Source organism: Bos taurus, chromosome 1, assembly GCF_002263795.3.
Source record: "Bos taurus isolate L1 Dominette 01449 registration number 42190680 breed Hereford chromosome 1, ARS-UCD2.0, whole genome shotgun sequence".
Lineage (NCBI taxonomy): Eukaryota > Metazoa > Chordata > Mammalia > Artiodactyla > Bovidae > Bos > Bos taurus.
This window is the reverse complement of record NC_037328.1, coordinates 117,159,202-117,184,150: the sequence shown is the minus strand read 5'-3', so window position 1 is coordinate 117,184,150 and position 24,949 is coordinate 117,159,202. Positions and strand designations below refer to the sequence as shown.

General features: G+C 41.6%; 1 protein-coding gene across 1 annotated transcript in view; it reads right to left on the bottom strand.

The window, feature by feature from the left end:
• Positions 1-23,000, bottom strand: part of CLRN1 (clarin 1) — a 43,669-nt gene extending 20,669 nt beyond the window's left edge. The window contains exon 1 of the mRNA NM_001192101.1: positions 22,748-23,000. Within this exon, the coding sequence (NP_001179030.1) occupies positions 22,748-23,000 (253 nt within the window). The remainder of the gene's footprint in view (positions 1-22,747) is intronic.
• Positions 23,001-24,949: the final 1,949 nt, after the last annotated feature.

Sequence of the window (24,949 nt, the reverse complement as noted above, 5' to 3'; positions counted from 1 at the left end):
TTTATGGGCTTCCTTGGTTGTTCAGGTGGTAAAGAATCTGCCTGCAATGCAGGAGACTTGGGTTCGATCCCTGGGTTGTAAAGACTCCCTGAAGAAGGAAATAGCAACCCACTCTAGTATTCTTGCCTGGAAAATTCCATGAACAGAGAAGCCTGGAGGGCTACAGTCCATAGGGTCACAGTCAGACAAGACTGAGTGACTTAACACTACTACTGCCTTTTAGGTAAAATGAAGCAAATTCTGAAATGCCATAATGTAAAACCCCAAGAATAGACTAACCCGTAAACATTGCTTTACCATGACATTTAAGTAATTGCTCTGTAACTGAAAAGCAGACACACAAAAAGGAGAGAGTACTTATACTTAAAGATGCTCATGTTCATTTGTCACTCTAAACAAAAAAAGTTCATGTTTTTAAATATCATTTTGGAAATTCAGTCACTGTGAACCAACCCCTCAGTGTATCAATAAAAATTAATGTATCTGGGGAAAATAGGTGAAGGATACCCGAAATGATAGTACTCTCTGCACCGTCATTGCAACTTTCTATGAGTCTAAAATTGTACCCTCGCTGGTATTCTCTGAGTCCTCACTCAGGAGTCCTGGGCAGGTCATTTGAACTGAGGTTTACTTACACAATGTTTCCTTTACAATCTCATAATAAGAGGGAAAAAAAGTGAAAGTGTTAGTTGCTTAGTCATGTCTGACTCTTTGCAACCCCATTGACTATTAAGCCCGCCAGGCTCCTCTATTCACGGGATTTCCCAGGCAAGAACACTGGAGTGGGTTCCCTTCTCCAGAGTATTTTCCTAATCAAGGGATCAAACCTGGGTCTTCTGTATCACAGGCAGATTCTTTACCATCTGAGCCACCCGGGAAGCCCCATAATAAGAGAAAATGAAAGAAAGTGAAGTCGCTCAGTCGTGTCCGACTCTTTGCGATCCCATGAACTGTAGCCTACCAGGCTCCTCCCTCCATGGCTCCTCCCTCCTCTTACTCCAGGCAAGAGTACTGGAGTGGGTTGCCATTTCCTTCTCCAGGGGATCTTCCCGACCCAGGGATCAAACTCGGGTCTCCCAAATTCCAGGCAGACGCTTTAACCTCTGAGCCACCAGGGAAGCCCCATAATAAGAGAAATGCACATTAAATCTGTGAGATACCATTTTCCACAAATCATATTTACAAAGATGAAAACATATAGCGATAGACTGTGTTAGTTAAGACGTAGGGAAATGGAGTCCTTTCTGTACTTTTCTTAGGAGTATAAATTGATATGGCTTCCTTTGGGGCTTTACATGACTGTAAAGAATTAAAATACATGTATCCTTCACTCAGCACTTTACTTCCAGGAGTTTATCCTATGGATGCTTTGTGCATGAATTCAATAGAATGTCACAAGGATATTCATGGCAGCATTTTTTAAATTTATTAATTTTTAATTGAAGGATAATTGCTTTACAGAATTTTGTTGTTTTCTTTCAAACATCAACATGAATCAGCCATAGGTGTACATATCATGGCAGCATTTTTTTTTTTTTGTAAAAACAAAAGGTGGGAAATTATTTGCATGTCTATCAGTATGGCATCCATACAATGGAATGTAAGTCAATGATTTCAAACAATGAAGCGAATCTTTAAGAACAGGTATGGACTTATCATTAAAATGTGATGTGTGATGAAAAAAACACACCGAAGGAGAAAGTGCCTGATTCTGTCATTTGGGGAAAAGCCAAAGGAGGATGTATATAGAAACAAGTAATAAGTATTTCACATATCTGATTTAATTCAACGATGCCATGGTATAGGTACCATTATTAGTTTTTTTCCTCTAGCAAATAGTTTCCTCTCTTTCCCAGAGGAAACATCTGGGACTCAGATGTAATGTGCCCAAGGTTTTTATTTAGTGAGTTGCAGAGACTTGAACTCATGTCCACTCTTATTCACCAGGCTAGAGCCTTGGGGACAGGCATGCTTGTCTAGGCAGAGACTATTTCTAAAAGATTACACGTGAAACTGGTAGCATTGCTTCTGGGCCAGGAGACTGAGAGATTTTTCATTATGTACCTTTTAAAAACATAATTTTTATTTACTTATTTATTTTCGGCTGGGATGGGTCTTTGTTGCTGTGTGGGCTTTTCTCTAGTTGCGGAGAGTGGGGGCTACTCTCTAGTTGCGGTGTGTGGGCTTCTCCTTGCAGTGGCTTCTCTTGTTGGGGCGCATGGGCGGTAGGGCACCAAGCTTCAGTAGTTGTGGCACACGAGCTCAGTGGTTGTGGTTCCCAGGCTCTAGAGCACAAACTCAGTAGTGTGTCACACCAGCTCAGTTGCTCCATGGCATGTGGGGTCTTCCCAGTTCAGGGATCAGACCCATGTCTCCTGAATTGGCAGGTGGATTCTTTACCACTGAACCACCTGCAAAGTCCCCATGATATTCCTTTTAGTTCCGTTTGGAAAAAAAAAATTTACCACTCTGCACGCATTATCTATTCAATAAATACATGAATATTAAAAACAACACAAAAGGATAAATGAAGACAAAAAGTTCCCATGACTGCTCTAGATTAAAAGAGACTTTAGGAGATACACTAACCAAATGCAATGTGTGGGTATTGTTTGCGATTTGAACAAAACTTTGTAAAAGACATTTTTGAAATAACCAAGGAAAATTGACAGTGGACTGAGTTTTAGATATTACACAACTGTTATTGATGTTGTTGGTTATGTTAAAGGTGTTGTGATTGTGTTTTGAAAAGTTCTTATTAATTAGAAATTGGATGGCTGGATAGATAGATAAAAATAAAATAAGAAAATGCCTCTGCTTTGTTTGGAAGATGGAGGCACACGGGGTGTTGAAATGCTGAGCCTGGGTTGTTAGTGATTGTACTGGTCCATGCTGCCCTGTGTTCTGAGGGCACAGAATGAACCAGCTGGTCTGTGATCACTTGCCCTCCAAAATTCCAACTTCTGAGACATCTCAATCAATCTGACCTGCTATTCTTATACTTGGTCAGCTGTTGCTTTGGTTTTGACCAGCAGTTATCAAAAACCTTGGTTGCTTCTATCTCTGCACCTGTAGAATAAGTAGCAACCTCTTCATGTCTGACGGGGCAGGTAGGTGAAACCTGTTTGAAAATGGAGGGTTATTACCAAATCGAAACAAAGGCAGAAGAAATTGTACTGATTTGCCTCCTGGAAAGAAAAGCCAGAAGCTAAAGTCAATATCACGTGGAGCATGTTAATTCTTACGAAGTCTCTTAAAATTCCTACAGTTGTGAGAAAGTTACCCAGGAGGGCACTAATCCCTGCTTATTATGCTTACATCTTATCAAGTTTCTTTGTTTGATAAAAATTCCCTGAGGTCTATAATGACCAATCAGAGCTCTGATAACAACTCTCCATTTTCCAACCAACACTAATCTGACTTTTCCTTTGCTGAAGATGAGAGCAGACCATTCAAATAAAAATTGGAAGTTGTCACTTTAATGATAGTGGATATTTTGTGTCCAGGAGGTAGATTTGTTCCTCTTTCCGTTCTTTGAGGTGTAGGATTACAACACAGAAGAAGGATTTGAACATGTTGATCTCTGGAGGGGCTGTCATTAATCCAGCAAGTCACTTCTCGGCCTCGAGAAATTACTTGATTAGCTGTTGACAAGTGAAAGGGAGTTATTTATGAAAACGGGCAGCCGATGCCATATTAATAGCACAGGCTTGGTCTGTGGGTTCAGCATTACTCTCCCTCTCTTTCATTCCCTTATCACTGATTTCCTCCATCTGTCTATGACTCCGTGTGTCTAGGTCTCCTCATCCTTCAACCATCCAAACCCCTAAGTACCCTTCCTTTTTTCACCAGACTTCTTCAAAGAGAAATATGTGAGTAATAAAAATACGAATAAAAATAACAGTCAAATAATTATATGGCATTTGCTGTGTGCCACATGCTTTAGGTATATCGCATAAATCAGCATACTTAATACAATATAAAGAAAGTACTATTATATGCTCAGTGTATAGATTTAAAAAAAAAGAAGGCATAGAGAAGTAAGTTGTATAAAGTCACACAGTGGCCTCACTGCCTTTACTTTTACTTTGCCCTCTATTGTCAAGATTAAATAAAATTAATACAGTAAAAAATTCTTTTTAATGTAATTTTGTGCATTTTGACAAATGCTTGCAATCATGTAACCACCACCGCAATCAATTATCAGAACTATTCCACATTTCCCCAAACTTCCTGCTTCCCCTTTGTAGTCAACCCATCCCCCATACAAAGCTCCTGAATGTGTGACTTTATAAGAAACTGCCAAGTGTTTTCCACAGTCGCTGTACCATTTCACTTCCTACCCACCATGCATGAGAGTCCCAGTTGTTCTCCTTTCTTGGGGACACTTGGCAGGTTTTTTTAAATTGTAGTCATTTAATAGAAGTGTAGTTTATCTTGTAGCTTTAATTAGTATTTGCCAAATGACTGATGATGTTGAGCATCCTTTTGTGAGTTATTTGCCTTCTATATATCTTTTTTTTGTTGTTGAAGTGTCTGTTCATATCTTTTGTGTGTGCATTTTTTACTGAATTGTTTATTACTGTTATTATTGAGTTTCAAGAATTCTTTCTGTGTGCTGGATACAAGGCATTTATCAGATAAGTAATTCACAAATATTTTCTCTGAGTCTGTGGTTTGTCTTTTCATTCTTTTATCAGTGTCTTTTGAAGAGCAGTCCTTATTTTAAAGAATTCCAATTTATCATTTTTTTTCTTTTATATATCATGTTTTAGATGTTAGATCTGCAAGGTCACAAATAATTTCCCCTATGTTTTCCTTCTAGAAATTTTTTAGTTTTAGGTTTGCAGTTAAGTCTACGATCCATTTTAAGTTATTTTTTGTGTATGGCCAAGGTTAAATTTTTTTACATATGAATACCTAGTGTTTCAAGACTTTAAAAGCTGACCATAGACTTAACATATGACCCAGCAATCCTATTCCTAAATGTTTACAATGGCTTTATTTATATTTGTTAAAAACTGGAAACATTTTAATATCCATCAACTGGTGAATGGACAAACTGTGGCCTGTCCGTAAAATAAGCGACCCCATGGACTGCAGCCTGCCAGGATCCTGTCCATGGGATTTTCCAGGCAAGAATACTGGAGGGGGTTGCCATTTATTTCTCCATAGTAATACAAAGGCATGGACTATTGGTGTGCATGATAGCAAGGGTGGATCTGAAATGTGTTATACTAACTGAAAGTAAGTGAATTCGAAAGGCTGCATATTGTATGATTCCATATAGATGACATTCTGGAAAAAGCAAAATGATAAGGACAGAAACGATAAGGATCATTGGTTACCCAGGGTTAGGGGTGGGGAGGAGACTGACCACAAAGGGGCATAAGGGAAACTTGGGGGGTAATGAAAATGTTCTATATCTTGATTGTGCTGGTATTAACATGCCTCTATGCCTCTCAGAATTCATAGACCTGTACACCTAAAAAGGATGAAATGTACAGTATGTAGTTATACCTGAGATGGTTAGATAACATCACTGGCTCAGTGGACATGAGTTTGAGCAAACTCCAGGAGATGGTGAAGGACAGGCAAGCCTGGCATGCTGCAATCCATGGGGTTGCAAAGTCAGACACCACTGAGCAACTGAATAACAATGACAGTAAAGCTCACCAAAAACAAAGAAAAGCAGGAGGAACAGGGTGTAAAGTGAATGCTGCCTTCCAGGTGTGAGTGATAGCCTCGGCAAAGGTGACCGTTTGGCATGGAGGAAGGAAGAGCTTGGTTAGAGATGAGAAAAGGAGCACTGGGCCAGGAGTCAGGCACTCAGGTTCGGGTCCACTCTGGGACTGTGAGCAGGTTAATGGATCCTTCTTTCTCTCTAAAATAAGGGTCTCCATGGGGCAGCCTGGGAATGGACTAGGCATTTGAAATTAGACAAAAGAAATTCAGTTTCAGCTTCTTTTCTAACTCTCTGAACTCCCTAAACTTTGATTTCTTTGAAAAAAATAAGACTAAGGGGATCCCATGATGGTCCAGTGGTTAGGACTCGGCATTTCCACTGTGGGGACCTTTATTTGATCCCTGGTCGGGGAACTAGGATCCTGCAAGCTGCATGGCACGGCCAATTAAAAACAATAATAATAATAAGACTAATCCCATCTTTCGCTGACATCTGTGAGGATTTAATGACATCGTGGAAGGAGAACCTAGTGTGTGATCAGTGCTCAGGAGAGGTCTGCTACAGTGCACCCCTGTCTTAGGCCAATTTCCCTACCATCCATCCCTCCCACCACCTCAAAGATACTGGTCTCCTCTCTCTGCCAGAGTATCAGTTTCCCCGTCTGTTGGATAAGTCCCACCAGCATACAAACATGCTCTCATTTTTCTCATCTTAAAAAAAAAATCTCACTCAAGTCCTCCTCCAGCTCTTACCCGCTTTCTCTGTTTCTCTTACAGCAAAAGCTCTCAGGGAGTTGCCTACATTCTCAGCGTCGTTGTCTTCTTTCTACCTTCTCTCTTGAACCCACTGCACTAATACTATTAATACATTTCCCAGGACAGCCAAGAGCTTCAAGCTGTCAAACCCAAGGGTCCATCTTTCTCCCCATCTTACCCAGTCTACATTTGGCACAGTGGCTCATTCCCCTGCTCCTGGAAACACTTTCTTCTCTTGGCTTCCAGACATTGCCGTCTCCTGGGTTTGTTACCTCCCTGGCCACCATCTTGATCTACTTTGTTGGCTCATCTTCATCTCCTGAGTCAACCAGAGGACAACTCATTTCTTTGACCTCTTCTCTCCCTCTTCACTCTCTTCCTCAGTGCTCTTTACAGTATCATTGCTTTGACCAGAAATACTCTCAAACAGATGTTTCCGGCATGACTTCTTCTTGAATCCCCAACTTGTATGTCCTCCAATTACCTACTGAACATGGGATATTGAGTAGGCATGTCAGTGTGTCCCAAAGTGAACTCAGAATCTCCTCTTCTCACTCTTGCTTCCTTTAGCGTTCTTCATTTGGTTGCTGGCAGTCCCATTCTTCCTTGGCCTCATCCTCAATTCCTCTGTTACTCTCACACTTTGTGTGAACCCATCAGGAAAACCTGCTGGTTCTGCCTTCAGAGTCAGACTATGTCTCCCTGTCTCCACTGCTCCTCCTGGTCTAAGCCACCAGTATCTCTCACTAGGAGGACTGCAAGGGCTTCCTAACCGGTCTCCCTGCCACCACCCCTCCATCCCGCACTCTGCTCTCAACCCGGTGGCCAGTGGGATCTTTCAAAAGTGAATTGGGTTATTTCAGTTCCCCACTTAAGCCCTTCTGGTGGATTCTCATCTTGCTGAGTATAAGCCAAGTCATTACAATGGCCCTAGATCACCCACACACAAGGTTGGACTTCTTGTCAAACCTCTGACTTCATCTGCTGCCTGTTTCCTTGCTTGGTGTGCTCCAGCCACTGGTCTCATTCCTGTACTTCAAATGTGCCAGAAACACTTGCACCTCCAGGCCTTTGCTTGTACTGTTCCTTCTGCCTGTATATCCCCTAGATATCCTCACAGCCTGTTCCTTCAGCTCCATGTCTTTACTTAGATGTCACTTTCTCAGGGAGACCTTCTTTTCTAAAAAATTATTTATGTTTAATTGAAGAATAATTGCCTTACAATATCGTGTTGGTTCCTGCCATACATCAACATGAATCTTAAAGTTGCAACCTCCTGCCCAGTCCCCCACCCCCGCACTACCAACCCCTTTCCTTGCTTTTATTTTTCTCCACAGCAATTATCACCATCTGATAAATTGTATATTTTTACTTGTTTGTTTGTTTCCTCCATAACATGAGGACAAGTGCCTTGGTCTGTCTTATCCACTGCTGTCTTCCTGGCATCTAAGGATGCTCGCAGAACAGTATTTCCCAACATTTTTTTTTCACTATTGCTTCTCACCCCAGGAGTCTTTTTAGACATTTCTCCTAATCGCCCTCCACTCATGAAATTTTAATGCCACAGATATACTATGTATTGGTTTCTGTATTATATTTGTATGTGTACTGTATACCATATAATATACACTTTTTGAAGGAGTAGGGGTTTTTGCTTGCCCTGAAGAACTAATTTTCACCTCCTTTGGGGGTTTCTGCTGCTGTGGAGAATGCACCATGTAGCTGCTGGACACGTGTGTGTTGGGTGGATATGTCTCGCTCTGGGGAGGATGTAGGGGCAGAGCCTGGTTAGCAGGTCTGGGGTTTTTTGGTGGAAACCAGTGGTTCTGATGGGAGGGCGTTAGTGCAGCATCTGTGAGGAGGGAAGGAAGGAGGGGAGAGGTCAGTCCAGCCAGAGACCACAGGGCCAAAGTAGATGAAGAAGCAGGTTGGCAGTTTTAAGTGTGTTGGGAGTTTCTGGTTGGGAACCAGAATTTGTCCTTTGAGTCAGGCAGTCACTGGTGACCTTAATAGAAGCTGTTTCTGGGGTTGGTGGTAATCGAAGCTGAATTGAAAGAGCTTTTGGAGAGAATCTGGGACAATGTGGAAATAGAATAGTTGCCAAAGGGATGAGAGGAGCTGGTGTGGGTCTTTTTTTTTTTTTTTTTTTTAAGAAGTTGAAAGACCTGGCTGGCAACTAGAATGGAATTTCAAATCTCTTTATTAAAAGAAAAATTTTAATCCAACATACTTGGGGGATTGTCAACATGTTAGATGGAAACTGATGGCTGTTATTTAATAATAAGGTTTAAAGTTTGGAATTTGTGAAAGAATCCACATCAAATGTTAACATGACACAGCTCTTTTTTGTTGCCAGGGTGGGAGAATGGGGCAAAACGGACTTCCTGTCTCTGTGTTTCTGTTAGTTTGTCCAACGTTCCTGCTGTTTATGGAGGGAACTTATAATTGAAAAATGTTATAACATTGAAATGGAAATTAAGATATGAATTTCACCTGCAATCCCATCAACATAAAAAGCAAGCCTTTCCTTTGTTTTTTTTTTTTTTCCTTTCAAATATATTACTGTAATCATAATGAAGTTCTGAGGTCACATTCTGTTCTTTTTATTCAGGATATAAGCAATCCCCATGTCACACAGATTGTCTTCATAACTACCATTTAGATAACTGCATGGATTTTCCATCAAACTGCTGCCCTGCTGCCCATTAGGTTGACTTCCATTATTTCTGCATTATGGTTACTGTTTCCCATGAGCATTTTCAAGTATATACCTTTTTCTTTCTCATTATAGGGGTGGGTGATGTGCAGGAATAACCTTTTGGAGGCATTCCCAGGAATAGAATGACTTGGGCCAGAATATTAAGAGAACACCATCTAGATATGTAGATACAAGGGAATCTAAAGACAGTGAGTTATATTCTATAACACTCATGTTAAACTCCTGGTTCAAAGCTCAATTCCTCTTTGGAAAGTCTGGAAAGCAGAGATTTCAGACAAGATATCAAGTTAGAAACAGAGCTAGAAGAAACCAGACGTTGAGTTGACTCTCCTAACAGAATAGAAGGCGCCCAGGTCATAGGAGGGCTTCTCTGGTGGCTCAGGTGGTAAAGAATCTGCCTGTAATGCGGGAGACCAGAGTTTGATCTCTGGGTTGGGAAGATCCCCTGGAGAAAGGAATGGCTTCAACCACTCTAGTATTCTTATCTGGAGAATTACATGAACAGAGAAGCCTGGCAGACTATAGTCCATAGGGTTGCACAGAGTCCGACATGACTGAGCTACTAACACATACATACATGCATATACAAGTCATAGGAAGGCAAGGGAACCCACATGGCTGAGCACACAGAGGAAAGCTGTGGGACCCTTGTGACTGCAGTCTGCTCTCATGAAACAGCCGAGTAAGTCATAAGGTAACGGCTTGGAGTGAAAACACGGTCACCGTGGTGCTCTCTGGAGGAAGTTTACCCTCCTGCCGTCATTCAGTGGGAGGCTCTGTTCCTCAAGCTGTATGCCTTGTGTCTGGACCCCCACTCTCCTTGAGCCTCTGAACTGTGGTCCCCCCATCCCCGCAAAGCCTTTCCCAGCCTTTCCCCCTTCTGTCCCTCTTTGGATATTCCAGATTCCCCAGCTCTTAAGCACCCACCACGCTCCAGCTCTGTCTCCCTTAGTCTTATCTGGCTTACAAAAGGCTCAAAGATACCTAGTGAACCGAACTCTTCCATTTCAGAGAGAAAACAGAGGCCATGTCTAGGCCTACTCCTGGTGCTCTCTGACCCTTTCCCACACTGTCCTTTCTGAATCCATTAATCATCTACCTGTCCCATCTGTCTACAGCCTTTTCTTCTAACTGCTGTATCCCGTCAGTGTAGACTTGTACTCAATATCCTCCCATTATATGTACGTATGTATACACACACACACACACACACCCACACACCCTAGCCTGGCCTTAGGACTCTTCTCACCACTCCCTGTCCTCAGTCTTCTCTGGGTCCTTACCTCTCCTTCCCTCCTCAGCTCCCACAAGGTCCTTTCCTCCCCCTTCCTACAGGAGGACCACTGCATCAAGACTGCTTTAGCAAAGGTCCCCCGTGACCTTCTGGTATAAGATTCAAAGGACCATTTTCATTGTCTCTCATGTGACACCTCCGTTGCTCCCTGGTTGAACATTGCTCCTCCCGTGGTTCCCCCTCAGCCAGGCCCTCCCAGTTCACTGACCATCTCCTCTCCTCCCCTTTGCACGTCCCTCCTCTTCTACCTGGAAATATTAGCGCTTTCTAGAACACATCTTCTTTTGCCTTCTCATTTGACTCCCACCTCGAGAAGCCTCCTCTTCAGTTGTAGCTCCAACTACTACCTCCAATCTGCCGGGCCCACCTCTCTGCCTTTGCCCCAGCCTTGCTCATGACCTCCATATCTGTATAACTGATGGACGTCTCTTGTTGCTAACCCATAAGTGAACTCATTAAACGTGACCAAAGTCATTCCACTTCCACTCTAAACTGTCCCCTTCTGTACTTATCTTGGCAAGTGATCCCAACCATCTAGCCAGTGGAAGCCTGGGGTTCATCCTCTATCACCAAGTTCTGTTGATATTTGCCTCTGATTATTTTGGGAATATTTGCACCCCGCTTCCAGCCTTCTGACAATGCTTTGGTTTGGACCTCCAAATCTTGGAGGTACCTTCTGACTATACTCCCTGCCTCTCTTTCAGTCTTCTAATCTGTCTTCTGTTCTGACACAAACCTACTTAACATCCTTAAGTGGTACCCCAATGCCTACAAGATAAAGTTAACCAGTGAAGTCCCTCACATTCTATTCTCTTCTTCCTCTCCAGCCTTACCTTCCTCCTTCTTTTGTCTCTCACGTGTCCTCTGTGCTCTGGCCACAATAGGCTCTTCCTATGTTGGTTCATGCTGTTCCTTTGCTCAGAATGGCTTGTTCAATGCCATCTAGTGATATCTAACTCTAATCCTTACTTTCCTCTGATCTCTCTGTGCCTTGCCCTGACAGACAGTAGTTCCGTTTCTTGGAACTTTGTAAACAAAAATGATTGTGTTGATGATAATGATAATGGGCACGATTACACCGTCCATAGTTCTGGTTCTTCCCCTTCTGGGCCCATGGGGATTTCATGTTTTGGCTCCTTTGAGGGCCCGGTCATGTAACATCCTTGGTGTGTGTCAGTTCCAGGTCAGAGAATTTAGTTGCCTGGGTGAGAGCTCTTTGTTACAATAACTGGTAATATTACAGATGGTGACTGAATCCTGGAATGGAACTATAGCTAATCTCTGATGAATATGTACTGTGAGCAACAAATCAATCTTTGTTAATTTTTTTTTTGGGGGGGGCTGCCCTGCATGTCTTGGAAGATCTCAGTTCCCCAACCAGAAATTGAATCTGGTCCACAGCAGTGAAGACCCAGAATCCTAGGCCATCATGGAATTCTAAGTCTTCTGTTGATTTAAACCTATAATATTGGACTTCATTATTAAAACATAGCCTCACCCATCTTGACTGAGAAAACTGTACATACAGCTCTTACAAGTGGTCAGTTATTTAAAAACACTTCTGCTAGATTCTTGGGTGTTTAGGAACAAGTACTGTCTCATTCCCCTTGAGTCTAGAAGAGCACTGGAGCACGTAAGCACCGATGATCTTTTCAGGGGGTGGTGAGAGCACCATACTCTAACTTACAAAGAATTTGTATTTTACATATGAAGTGACATTGTTTTCAATAGATCATTGGAAAGTAATAAGAATAAGATTTTTTTTTAAAGCTGTTTGTTTTTACTAACTGCTAAGTATGTTCTTTTATTGCCATTAATCCATGCTTTATTTGATCTCTTTAAATGTATGGCTTTCATTTCAGTTGCCTTAAAATTTATTTCATTTCTGTCTCCTGGGTTCTTCTGCTGTATTTTATCCCAAAACCTTGTTCTCTGTTTATCTCTTACTGATTACATCTTTCATCCTGCAATTCTTAAAACAGGACTCAGTAAACCTGGTCTAAGCCTCTGTTTAGGCACTAATCAAGAGTATGAGGCAGTTAGAATATCACACATGACCAAAGGAAGAAGAGGAGGGAGCTTGGTGGGAAGAGAGAAAAATAGTTAGACATTAATCAAAAGGTGACAGGCTGGGAAAAGAGTAGCTTTTGGAATCGGAAAAGTGAAAGTGTTAGTTGCGCAGTCGTGTCTGACTCTTCGAAACCCCACAGGACTGTAGCCCGCCTGGCTCCTCTCTCTGTCCATGGAATTCTCCAGGCAAGAATATTGGAGTGGGTTGCCATGCTTCCTGCAGGAGATCTTCCCAACCAGGGACTGAACCCGGGTTTCCTGCATTTCGGCAGATTCTTCACCGTCTGAGGCACTAGGGAAGCCCAAGTCTGAGATTAAATCTGGTTTTGCCACTTACCGCTCATGATGCTTCAGCTCCTTGTCTGTAAATGTGGATGGTAATATAAATAAGTTGCAGAACTTTTGAACAACACAATATCATTTATATGGAAGTTCTATAAATTTTACATAATCACTTAAGCATTTTTTTTAACATAATGAAAATGGCAGAAGAGTTGTATTTTACCATGAGTGAGATACTTAATGGATTTCCCTCATGGTCTAGCAGCTAAGACCCTGCTCTCCCAATGCAGGGGGCCTGGGTTTGATCCCTGGTCAAGAAAATAAATCCCACATGTAGAAACTTAAAAAAAAAAAAAAGATCCTGAATGCCACAGCAAAGATCGAAGATCCTATATGCCACAACGGAGATCCAGTGTAGCCAATAAATAAATATTTTTTGGAAAAAGAGTGGGAGATTCAAGAGCCCAGTGCAGTGTGAGAGCACCGGCGTTTTCAAGTCTCAGGATTGATCCCTGGAACTGGTGGGAGTTATCCAGCCCATAGGTGGAGCCATATCTGTATATTAGGACTTAATATCATCCCAGAGAGGCCCTGAGATTACATGGCATTCAGATGATCTGTCTTGCAGCTCAGGGTTTTTTTTTGTTTTGTTTTTCCCCTGGCCTGACAGGTGACTATTGCTATACATAATCCAAGAACTTCAGATTTGATCACTTATTTGCTCCTTGTCACACACTTCCCTCAGTAACGGATCTACTGCCCCCATCAGATCAGATCAGATCAGTCGCTCAGTCGTGTCCGACTCTTTGTGACCCCATGAATTGCAGCACGCCAGGCCTCCCTGTCCATCACCAACTCCTGGAGTTCACTCAGACTCGTGTCCATCAAGTCAGTGATGCCATCCAGCCATCTCATCCTCTGTCGTCCCCTTCTCCTCCTGCCCCCAATCCCTCCCAGCATCAGTCTTCCCAATGAGTCAACTCTTCGCATGAGGTGGCCAAAATACTGGAGTTTCAGCTTCAGCATCATTCCTTCCAAAGAAATCCCAGGGCTGATCTCCTTCAGAATGGACTGGGTGGATCTCCTTGCTGCCCCCATTCTCACTTCTATTTCCCTAGTGCTATTCCTTGCACATTTTCTGATGGCACACCTCTAAAGAGGGGCCCTGATAGTCTTCAGGGGACAGGAGAATGGAGGCCAAGATACTAGCTTTATCTTGATAAAGTGTTGGAGAAGGTGGTTTAGATTGTCCATCCAGTTCCATTGAATCGGTTGGTGTCACACTCCCAACCCCCTCAGCCCGTCAGCCCTCGCCTGTCAGCGAAAGTCCTCCTTCCCCCGGGCAGACCTGGCACCCTGACTCTGGCCAGGAGAAGAGCAGACTCCTGTAACTGGTGGGCAGATTTGGAAAGACGGAATGCCTTTGAAGCCAAAACTTGCTCAGTTTCTTACTATAAACCCACCATTCAGATCTGTTGTTCCCTCCGAGCCCAGGTGGATGTGGATGAAGTGTGAGACCCTTCCTAGAAATACGCCCGCTAAAGGAATGGAAGGCAAGTATTCCAGCTTGAACTCGACCAGAAAACCTCCCAACTGTTTGGGAACAATACTAAACATGACTTCTCCCCCTGCCCGCCTTCTGGTGACCTCGTCCAGCCCTAACACAGAGGGCTCCTGACTCTTCGACCTCACCTGATTCTGCCAGTCTCAGCTGTCATCTGCCACAGTACTTCTCAATCTTGGCTACACATTAGACTCACTTCGGAAGCTTCTAAGCCATCCAGTGCTCAGGCCCCGCCTCCAGAGATCCTGATCCAGCTGCTCAGGGATGGGGCCTTGGCATCGGTAGTTTTCAGGACTCCCTGAGTGATTCTAAAGCACAGCAGGGTTACAGACCACTGATCTAATGATTTAGGTCTCATCGACCCTATCTGTCTTCATCTGGCCAGATGTAAATTGCAGGTGACACCATCCGTGAAGCTCTCAAAACGAAGGCAGCCTCTGACAATGATGTTAGCAATGGTGCCACCTCTTCTTCCTAGATTAAAGCCATGGTGGTAGCTTCAGAGGTCCTGTTTTTCTTCTCGACTTGTCCTTCGCATGAAAGGGATGTTTCAAAAAGAAGTTGTATTTGGCCCCTTGGTGCTCAGCTATTCATTTTCTTGAAAGGGACTAAGGGGGAAGATTTCTTTCTTCTTACAGAAATGCTCTTTATCTGACTTTTCCCCTCAGCCCGTCTGCAGCCTGTCATTATGAAAATCCAGTAAAAGACATTTCTTGACATGAACTCAGTGCATTCATCTCCTTTAATATCACCCCGAATCTCACACCCAGGTATCGAGCCAGGCTTCTGATGGCTCCATGGTCAGGGAGAATGAAATCCATGACCCCAGCACTTAAAAGGAAGAGACTCGATGATATGATAGAACCACTTAAAATGCAGTTTTCTCAGTACCTCGCCTGAATTTCTTTCAGCTGAACTCTACCTATCTGACTCCAGCCTATGGGAAGCAGCCCCATCAGTGAGTCTTAATCACCCACAGTGGCTGAGGGACGGCAGATGCTTTGGTGCATATGTGTCTCCGATAACAGAACCCATTTAACTGCTCCGAATCCACAGGGTATGATTATGTTGGGGTAATAACTCCCAAGAATGGCTTTGCCACAGTTATAACATGCTGAGAGGGAGCGAAATACGAATCCTGCATAAATTAGTCTGCCAGGTACCGGTTAGCTATTAGTCAGTGCTATCAGACCTGTAATGAAAGGGTATCACACCACAGCCACTCTGGCTGTTTAGCTACATGACTGGATGAAAGGCAAATCTGATGTTGTTTCATTTAAATGAGTTTTTTTTTTTTAATCTACCTGTTTTTAGCTTTATGAAATCCCTAATACAGTTCAGAGATTAAAATGAGCTTTTATTTTTCATCTTTTGAGAAAAGAGATCTTGATTTGTACTCTAATTCTAACCCATTGACTCCTCATATCAGTTTTTATAGTGAATCAAATGTACCTGCATTTTTTTTTCTAATTCCTGCTTCTGTTTTGAAACCTGTTCTTGTCACCTCTGGAAGGAGCCCGCCATTTTCATCATTGCCGTGGTTAAATAATTATTGTAGTGCAAGTAACTAAGTGGGGCTTCCCAGGTGGCATGGGTTTGACCCCTGGGTCGGGAAGATCCTTTGGAGAAGGAAATGTCAACCCATCCCAGTATTTTTGCCTGGAAAATTCCATGGATAGAGGAGCCTGGCAAGCTATAATCCATGGAGTCACAAAGAGTCAGACACGACTGAGAACATGTACTCACACAAGTAACTAACTTTGAAGATCTTACCATGAAGGTTTTCACTGGCAGAGATTTTTAAATGAGCTAACCACAGTTGAAACCTGGTGTCTCTGCCTTCAGCATTAACTATCAACATCAAGATAATATAATTATATAACCCAAAGTTTAGCCACAAGCATGTGACCTGCTCAAGCTAGATCCTGGCTTACCTATTTTATTTTCTAAAGGTCAAATTGGGGCTGAAATATCAGGGCCACTGAAATGTGAAATAAAGAGGCAATGAATGAATTCAAATCTGAAGGCCAACTACCATCACTTGGTTATATGAGAACTAGGTCGTGTGAAGTACTAACACAGTGCTTTTTCATCTGTGAGGTTTTTTTTTCTTTTAAAATAAACTGAAGTAAAGTCGACTTACAATATTATATTAGTTTTAAATGTATAGCATAGTAGTTTTATCCTTTTATAGATTATACTTCATGCAAAGTTATTATAAAATATTGACTACATTTCCCATGTTGTATCTTAATGGTAGTGGGTAACTCTTAATCCTCTTCGCCTACTTTGCCTCCACCACCCATCTCCCCTCTGATAACCACTAGTTTGTTCTCTGTATCTGTGAGCCTTTTTCTGTTTTATTTGTTCACTTTTTATTTCAGATCCCACATATGATTGAAAACATATGGTATTTGTCTTTCTCTGTGTGACTTATTTTACTAAGTATAACACCCTCCAGGTCAATCCACATTGTCACAAGTGGCAAGATTTCATTCTTTTTTATGACTAATATCCCATTGTATATATAAACCATATCTTTTTTTAATCTATCCATCTGTTGATGGACACAGTTTCTATATCTTGGCTATCCTAAATGATGCTGCTAAGAACATAGGCTTACATATATCTTTTTGAATTAGTGTTTTTGCTTTCTTTGGATAAATATCTAGGTGTGGAATTGCCAGGTTGTGTGGTCATTCTATTTTTAAGTTTTTGAGGAACCTCCATACTGTTTTCCATAGTGGTTACCAATTCCCACCAACAGTACACAATTTTTCCGTTTCCTCCACGTCCTCAGCAGCCCAACATAGTATTTTAAATAGGTGGTGAAACTGAGTCCTGCTTGTACATCTTCCTCATCTCTTTGCATAATGTATGGAGACAGAAGGTGGTAGAGGAATGAGTAGATCAAGAATTTCAATCCTAGGTCTACTACTTACTAGGTCTGTGACTTTGGGAAATTTTTGTGACCTCTCTTGAGTTTCCACGTCTTCCACTTCTATTTGTTCAAGGGAAGCAGGATCATAACGCCTCCATCTCAAGGTTGGAGATCATGTATGCAAAATGCCTGGCACCCGTGAGGCACCCAGTAAATGGGCAGCTGAAACTAGTATTTTTTTCTTCTGGATTGCCTGAAAGTCCTTGGGGAAGATGAGTCACCCTCAGAGATTAGAAGAGAAAGCAGGATGGGGGGTGGGGTGGGAGGGAGGCTCTAGAGGGAGGGGATATATGTATAATTACAGCTGATTCAATTTGTTGTACAGCATAAACTAGCCAATGTTGTAAAGCAATTATACTCCAGTTTTTTAAACAAGCCTTCTTCTAAGGATGAAAAAAATAAACGAGAAAGCAGAGCAGCAAATTATAAGAACAGTTTAGAAGACATCCTCCAACAGATAAAGTTCACACACCAGGATTAAGTTCCAAAAGTTCCGCTGAGAACCTGCCACACGGAGTTTCAGAAGCAGCCCCATCCACCTCTACTTCCTCTCTCAGGAAAGCACAGGTCAATGACATTACTCACTGTCAGGATGGAGGGTAATTTAAAGGGAAGGCAGGGGTGTGTGTGTGTGTGTGTGTGTGTGTGTGTTTACATATTTTGTTGCTGTTGTCCAGTCACTAAGTGGGGTCTATTTTGTGACTCCTTGGACTGTAGCCCACCAGGCTCCTCTGTCAATGGGATTCTCCAAGCAAGAATACTGTAGTGGGTTACCATTTCTTCCTCCAGAGGATCTTCCCGACCCAGGGATTAAACCTGTGTTTTCTGCATTGGCAGTGGATTCTTTACCACTGAGCCAACAGGGAAGCCTGTTTACACATATAAGCAAGACTACAATTGTCAAACAAGGCTGATTTTGTGGATTATTTTTTCCAATAAGGATATTAGATGTAGTTGTTAGGAAGGAAGCAGAGATAAATGCTCTTGTCCTGGACTAGCCAAGGAGAACCAGAAGTTCCTTCTCTCAAAATCACCTTTTCTGTATTTCTCACTAATTTGAGGATGATTTCTGCTTAAGTTCTGCCTTTGGGTAAAGAACACCCTTGGAGTGTTAAATATACTAGTCATTCTTCATTTCTTGACATTACCAGTTAATAAAATCAGATTCAGGAAAAAGGAGTTTTGCAGTGAGGATGGAAGAGGAGCTTCTAGAGAAAATGAAGAGGAAAAAATAGAAGGAGGTTGGACAGACTCTCCATGCCTTTAGATCTCCCTTTTTCTCTTTCTCGATAATTCTCTCTTAATTCCTTGAGGGTTTATGGCTGTTCCTGCTCTTTGGAACCAACTAACCCCTCTCCCTAGAATTCCAAAACCATCCCATTTTTCACTTTCTCCTTCTTTAACCTGCAATTTTCTACACAAAAAGTGAAAGGTTATGACAGGGGAAAAAAAGAAGCACTGACTTTGATAATGAAATTCGTCTGAGTCCTAATAAATGGAAGGTATTTCAGAATACTTCAAAAATCAGGTGCTTTAAGCATGAGAGAGCAAAGGCACACAAACTCGCCACTTCTAATGATGGTGGCTAACATCTGTCAGTGGAAGCTGTGAGCATTTGAAACTAGAAGGGTCATGCAAATTTAAAGCTGGAGGGACCTTGTCTAGAACAGCCAGCCTCTTGTTATACAGATCATAGAGTGTTTGAACTGGAAGAAATGTTAGAAATCACCTAGTTTCACCTCCCATTTGATAGATGCAAGAGCTGAAAAGCAATGAAGTGACATAATTTGCTTCAAGTCTAATCTGCAACGAGTGGCAGAGTGCTGCCCCCATCCCACATTGCTTATTCTTGATAGTGCCAGTTTACCAAACACTGATTAAGCACCCCTTTGTGACATGCGTTGTACTAGGTCCTAGTATGAGGGAGCACCAGGATGCATAATAGCCTCTGCCTTCTTAGGGCTCAGGATCTCCTTGCAGAGAAATCTCAAGAACTTTTAATACAGGTGATGAGAAATAGCAGAGTGAGCATCAAGGTCTGGGAAGGAGAGAGGAGCAAGAAGAGGCCGTGAGAAGCTGGCTTTCCCCTTCTCATTAGTGAGGATAGCTAGAACATTACTATCTTCTAATCACTTTTTTCCTCAATGGGAGGTAAACAACCTCTCATTGGCGGAACTGTTCTAATGGGTGAGTGGGGCTGCACAATAGGGCACCTAAGCTGCAATGCCAGAGGGGCCCTGCAGGTTGAGTGAAACAGTACAAGTGTATCCTACCCACCTCCCTCCCACCAGCTAGTCTTCCGTGAACACACTAGGTGTCCCTCCTACCCCCACTGTGCCGGCTTCCTCATGGCAGTACGCTAAGGAAGAGGGGAGAGACAGGCAGTGTTACCAGAAGGCGGAACGTCAAAGACGTTTGCAGCCCCGCCATGTGTAGGCAGAGTGATGGGAAAGATGCAGGACATATAGAATGGTGACCAGTAGATCACCTGGAACAGCTGGGATCAGCAGGAGACCACGGGGATAGAACGCCAACTCTCAGTGATGGTCACAGAAATCCAGAATCCCAACTATTCTACCCCAAAATATGTTTGAGAAGCCACCTTCTTGCTCACAGAAGTAGTTTCAATGCTCCCTCTGCAATCTGGGTCATATGCCTTAACTGGTCAAGAAGCTCTGCTTCTCTAAAATATGAAGTAAGCTAAACCTCTGTTAAGCTTTTTACAAATTTTCAATCATAAGGTCCAAATTAAGATGCTTTAAAAAGTATGACTCAAGTTACAAGCTACGAAATGCTGTGATTGGTTAAATTTTGTTTTTCTGATTTAAAAAAAAAAATTATCCCATATGTTTTCCCCAGCTCATTGAACAGTCTTGGCAATGAAGAGATCAGCACATCTAGGAATGATTAATGCCATATGATTCTTGAAGATCATATTTTGATAATGCTCTGCAGTGTTTCAAACCAAAACAGAAACCCACCCACACACCCTGAGCTCAAAACTGATACTTTTTGTCTTGATGGCTACATTTAAAGTTTAAACACCATCATTAAAATTTTACAGGTGACATATCAGGAAAAATTAAGCCAACCAGTCGTGCTGCCTTGAAAGGAAAATAGTCCTTCATTATAATGAATGAAATTGTGTTTTATGTATGAATGCTAGTGATCTCGAGAAGATGAACCGCTGACCCATAAATGGATGAGAATCAGCCAGAGTAAACGAGGCAGAAGTTTTCCCAGCATAATTGTGCAGGCTCACAGGGGAGATTTTTGTTATAATTAAAAGAGACAGAGTGGTCAATAGGGAATATTTAATAGGAGTAAACATGACAACGTTGCCTAACTATTTTCTGGTTCATTCTTCATCCCCATGTTATACTTATATCTGGGTTTTAAAAGTAACACATATGTTGCACATAAAAATAATACACATAAACTTGTACAGCAGAACCAAGCAAAAACTCATTTAGAACATGGACACTGACAACGCCCAATTTATTCCAAATAAACCTCCAACTAAATTTGTCCAGTGCAAAATTTTCTTCATTAGGCTGGAGGAAACATTCAGAGAATCACAGGGACTAATGCAATGGTGTGAGGTAGGCGGGGGTATTGTTTAAACCCCATCAGCTCTGAAACTTCACAGAAAGCAAAGGGACCCCCAATTAGAACAACTTCATTACAGACAGAGCTGGCATAGGACACAGCCATGAAAAATTGCTTCACTGAACTACAGAGGAATGCGGCCCTGGGAGGATTAAATGAGACAAAATATGCATACTGCTTACTGTCAAGTACATATTTAGAAAACATATTATTGTTTTGTAACATATCCTGTGCTATGAGTAAAGTTTATCTTCATTTCACTGTGGAAAATGCAGAGACTCCAGAAAACCCCTGTAGGCTCTCTGCTTTTGTCTAAATTCATTTATGAGAAGCTTTACTCACACTTTAGCTTGCCAATGACTCATGCTTAAATCATTTCACTCATCTTTTTTCCTTCTTTGTCTTTTAATACAGTTGCAATTCGTGTGACATTCTGCTTTGTTCTTACCCTGAACCCCTTGGGAAACTAAACAACTCTAACAGCCCCCTTACCTTAAGGAAATAAAGCCATTCAATAAAAAGGGTGGGGATCCACTTCATCCAATCTAGTCAATGCTGATTTCTTAAAAAGCCGAAGACTAATTCTTGGGGATTTTCTGGAACCCTGTGCAAATTTCTGTCACTTAATAGCCTATGTGAGTTGAAAGTTGGTGTCCAATGGTGCTAAGAAGTGGGAAGGAATGTTGTGGAAATATAAATAGGCCAGCACTGAAATTTAATTAGACACTGCATATGTTAATAATAAATTCAATTAATTTAGCTTTCCACCTATGCTAGAAAAAAAAAATACCCAGGCAAAATAATAATTCATTTTAAATGCCTCAATTGGTAACCTCCTTTCCTGAAGACTGATTTATGCAGTAATTTACTGGCGGTGTCTTCATAAGATTGTTCCAAACCAGCCCATTTGAAATAATAATAATTTCTGAATGTGTGCTGGGAGAGATATAACAAATGACTTCTTATTAATTTTCATTTAATGAGTTGCCTATTCACATGGTAATTTTTTAAAAATTCTCTTCTTAAGACACACAGGTAGTAAATAGTCTGGGTAACACTTCCATTTCACAAACATCGCAATAGGAAAATCTGTCTCTTATGCTCCACGTAATTCAAAGGTCAGTCAGTGGCAAAGTTTCCTAAATATGTATCTAATTCTTTCTCAAGTAGCATGGCACATTATTTTAAATTTCTATAGTCAGGTGATCCAAATTAGGTAAGGAAAAAAGAAAAAAATATTTATCAACAGTAAAGTTCCTAGCAGGGGAAATGAGGGTATAGACAGGAAACAAACTTTGTGCCAGGAGTAAAAACAGCTAGAGTTGGTTAAGGAGCTCATGACACTGGTTCTTTTTTTTTTTTTTTTTTTTAACTTGTTATTTTGTATTGGGAAATCGCCAATTAACAATGTTGGGATAGTTTCAGCTGAACAGGGAAGGGACTCAGCCACACATACATGACACTGGTTCTATTTTAAAGAACAAAACAAAGATCTTCTCTTACACTTTCCTATTTCTCCAAGCTCCCCTCTTTTAAAAATAAGACCCCATAATTTCCTACATAAATATTAATATTTAAGAATGTTTATCTTTACCAAAAGTTCAATTCCCTGGTAACTCATTAACTGTAAGTTGTCATAAGAAAAATAGAATGAAATAATAAAAACCAGAAAGAAGCTGCTCAGAAGAGATCTATGTATTTCAGATGGTTCATACCTCTTCAACAAGTCCTGCAATAGACAGGGCAAGGTTCTTAAAAATAATTTCTTGCAACACTTGGAAGAGCTTGCCTGCACTATTAAATAATTCAAATGGAATAGTTACTTACACGAGAACCGAAAGGGCCTCTTTCCCAGGCCACACTGTCTCACGCCCTCTCCATGGAAAAGTCCGTACTGCATCTCGCCCATGAACTTGTCCAGCTCCTGCCCTGAGGCGTTGACGAGCAGAGCCCCAGTTTTGCAGAGAAAGGTGGCTTTGATCCACAAAGGTGTCCCCAGGGCTGTCACAACTCCGAGGGCACACATGAAGCTTAACATCCCAGCCATGCAAAAAATGACTTTCTTCTGTTGGCTTGGCATGATGAGAAATGGCTCTTATGAGGGTGAGGTTCAGAACTCAGACCTTTGTGACCAAGGAGAAATGACTGCCCCTTTGACTGTGTTTATTATAGAAGCTAAACAGACAAATCCCAACTGAAACAGCAACTTCACCACTGACGGCATCTCTCGCCAGGTTAAATGTCAGAATCCCAGGGTGGAGGCGGCTTCATCATGCTTGCTTGGTTTTTTTTCCTCCTTTTCTCTGCTTCTAATTTGAAATCTTAAGACTAAGAACCTAGAGAATAAACCTCTTTCAAAGTGCCTGCAAGTATCTGCTCTTCAATCCCCTGGTAACAGAGGTCTAAGATAACAGATGGAGTCCTCTGTGTAACCTGATAAATGCCTCCCCTTTCCTCTGCTTATTGTCTGATTGGGTGAGTTGAAACTTTCAGAAACAGGCTTGGCTCCCTTGGTAAATGATCAGCTACTTGAGAAGTTCATTTATTGATGTGTTTTTATTTTTGTTTTTGTTTTAGGTGGGAGGAGAAGAGGAGTTGCATTAGAGGTAGGAAGAATATATATATATATTTTCTTATATATGTATATATACATATAAATATATATATGTACACACGCAAATATACTGACAATTAATTGATTTTGAAAAATGCCCATTGTAGCAGGATAAAATATTGGACTGAATTGGTTTCTGCATGGATCTGAAGCACCATAGACGGACCACTGGGACTCCTAACTCCTTTTCTCCCGGATCAATGATTTAGAACCAGTGTGTCGATGAAGCATTTGATTCATTTTTTTTTTCCTGGCACACAGAAATATGGAGATGCAGATGCAAATATCTAGATTTCTAAATGTTTTCTTTTAAAAAGTTGACTGCTTTGGGATAATGACAAGGGAGTGTAGTTCTGGATCTGAGAAATATCAGAATCTGAAAGAAGACAGAGGCATTGTTGTGGAAAGAATAGATTGTGGTCAGATGGAAGGCACTGAGAATTCATCACTGAAAAGCAAAGGTCCCAGCAAAGGTAATCAGTCAGGGAGACAAGAGGCAGAGGGATGAGCAAGATTAAGTCACAAAGTGAGTTTGGTTAAATTGTCAAGATCTGAAAACTAAAGTTCAGAATTCAGTGACAAATTTTTAACTCTGCATTTCCAGTGAGATTCCTCTTTCTGCAAACAGATACAGTACTCATTTATGTGTGTGTGTGTGTGTGTGTGTGTGTGTGTGTTTAATGAATGTCTATTTATGCCACATTAGTGTGCTAGGCTCTAACTTACAAAGTGAACTTTTGGTTAGAACTTAGTATGTCTGATACCTTGCCAAGTGTCTTACCTAAATTACCTAATTCTCATGATTATCACATAAAGTGATAAGGCAGAAGATCACAATGATATGCCCACTTCACAGGTAAGGAAACTGAGGCGCAGAATCAGCAGACAACTTGCCCAAGAGAGTTGTGGAGCTGGATTCAAATCCAGCCCTTGTCCTGGAAGAGATGAGCAGCTCTTCAATTGGGTTGGGTTGGGCTAGAAGTAACAGGCTAGAGTATCCCATCATCTGTTATACAACTTAGGTGCTTGGGGAACACAGACATCTGCAGATAGAATTTTCCCACTTAGTCATGCTAGCTTCTAGTCTCTCAATCCATGTTTAAGCATGGTAGCTTAGGAGAAATTAATCGTGAAGATTCTACACCTAGAGATATAATGAGTCTCTAGGTTAATAGAACTTTGAGGGGAACTTTGAAGTACTTGGCATAGCTACCCATTTTTAGTAGTTGCCAGAGGCTGTCTTGTTGAAGATTGACAGCTAGGCATAGAACCAACTCAAGAATACCAGTGTCCTTTCAGGGAAGGAGGTAGGCACATAAACCATGGTCACAGGACAGGGCACACACAAGATTCCAAAGAGGTGCTCAAAATTAGGTTTACAACATAATCCTTTTTATTTCACGGAATGTGACACA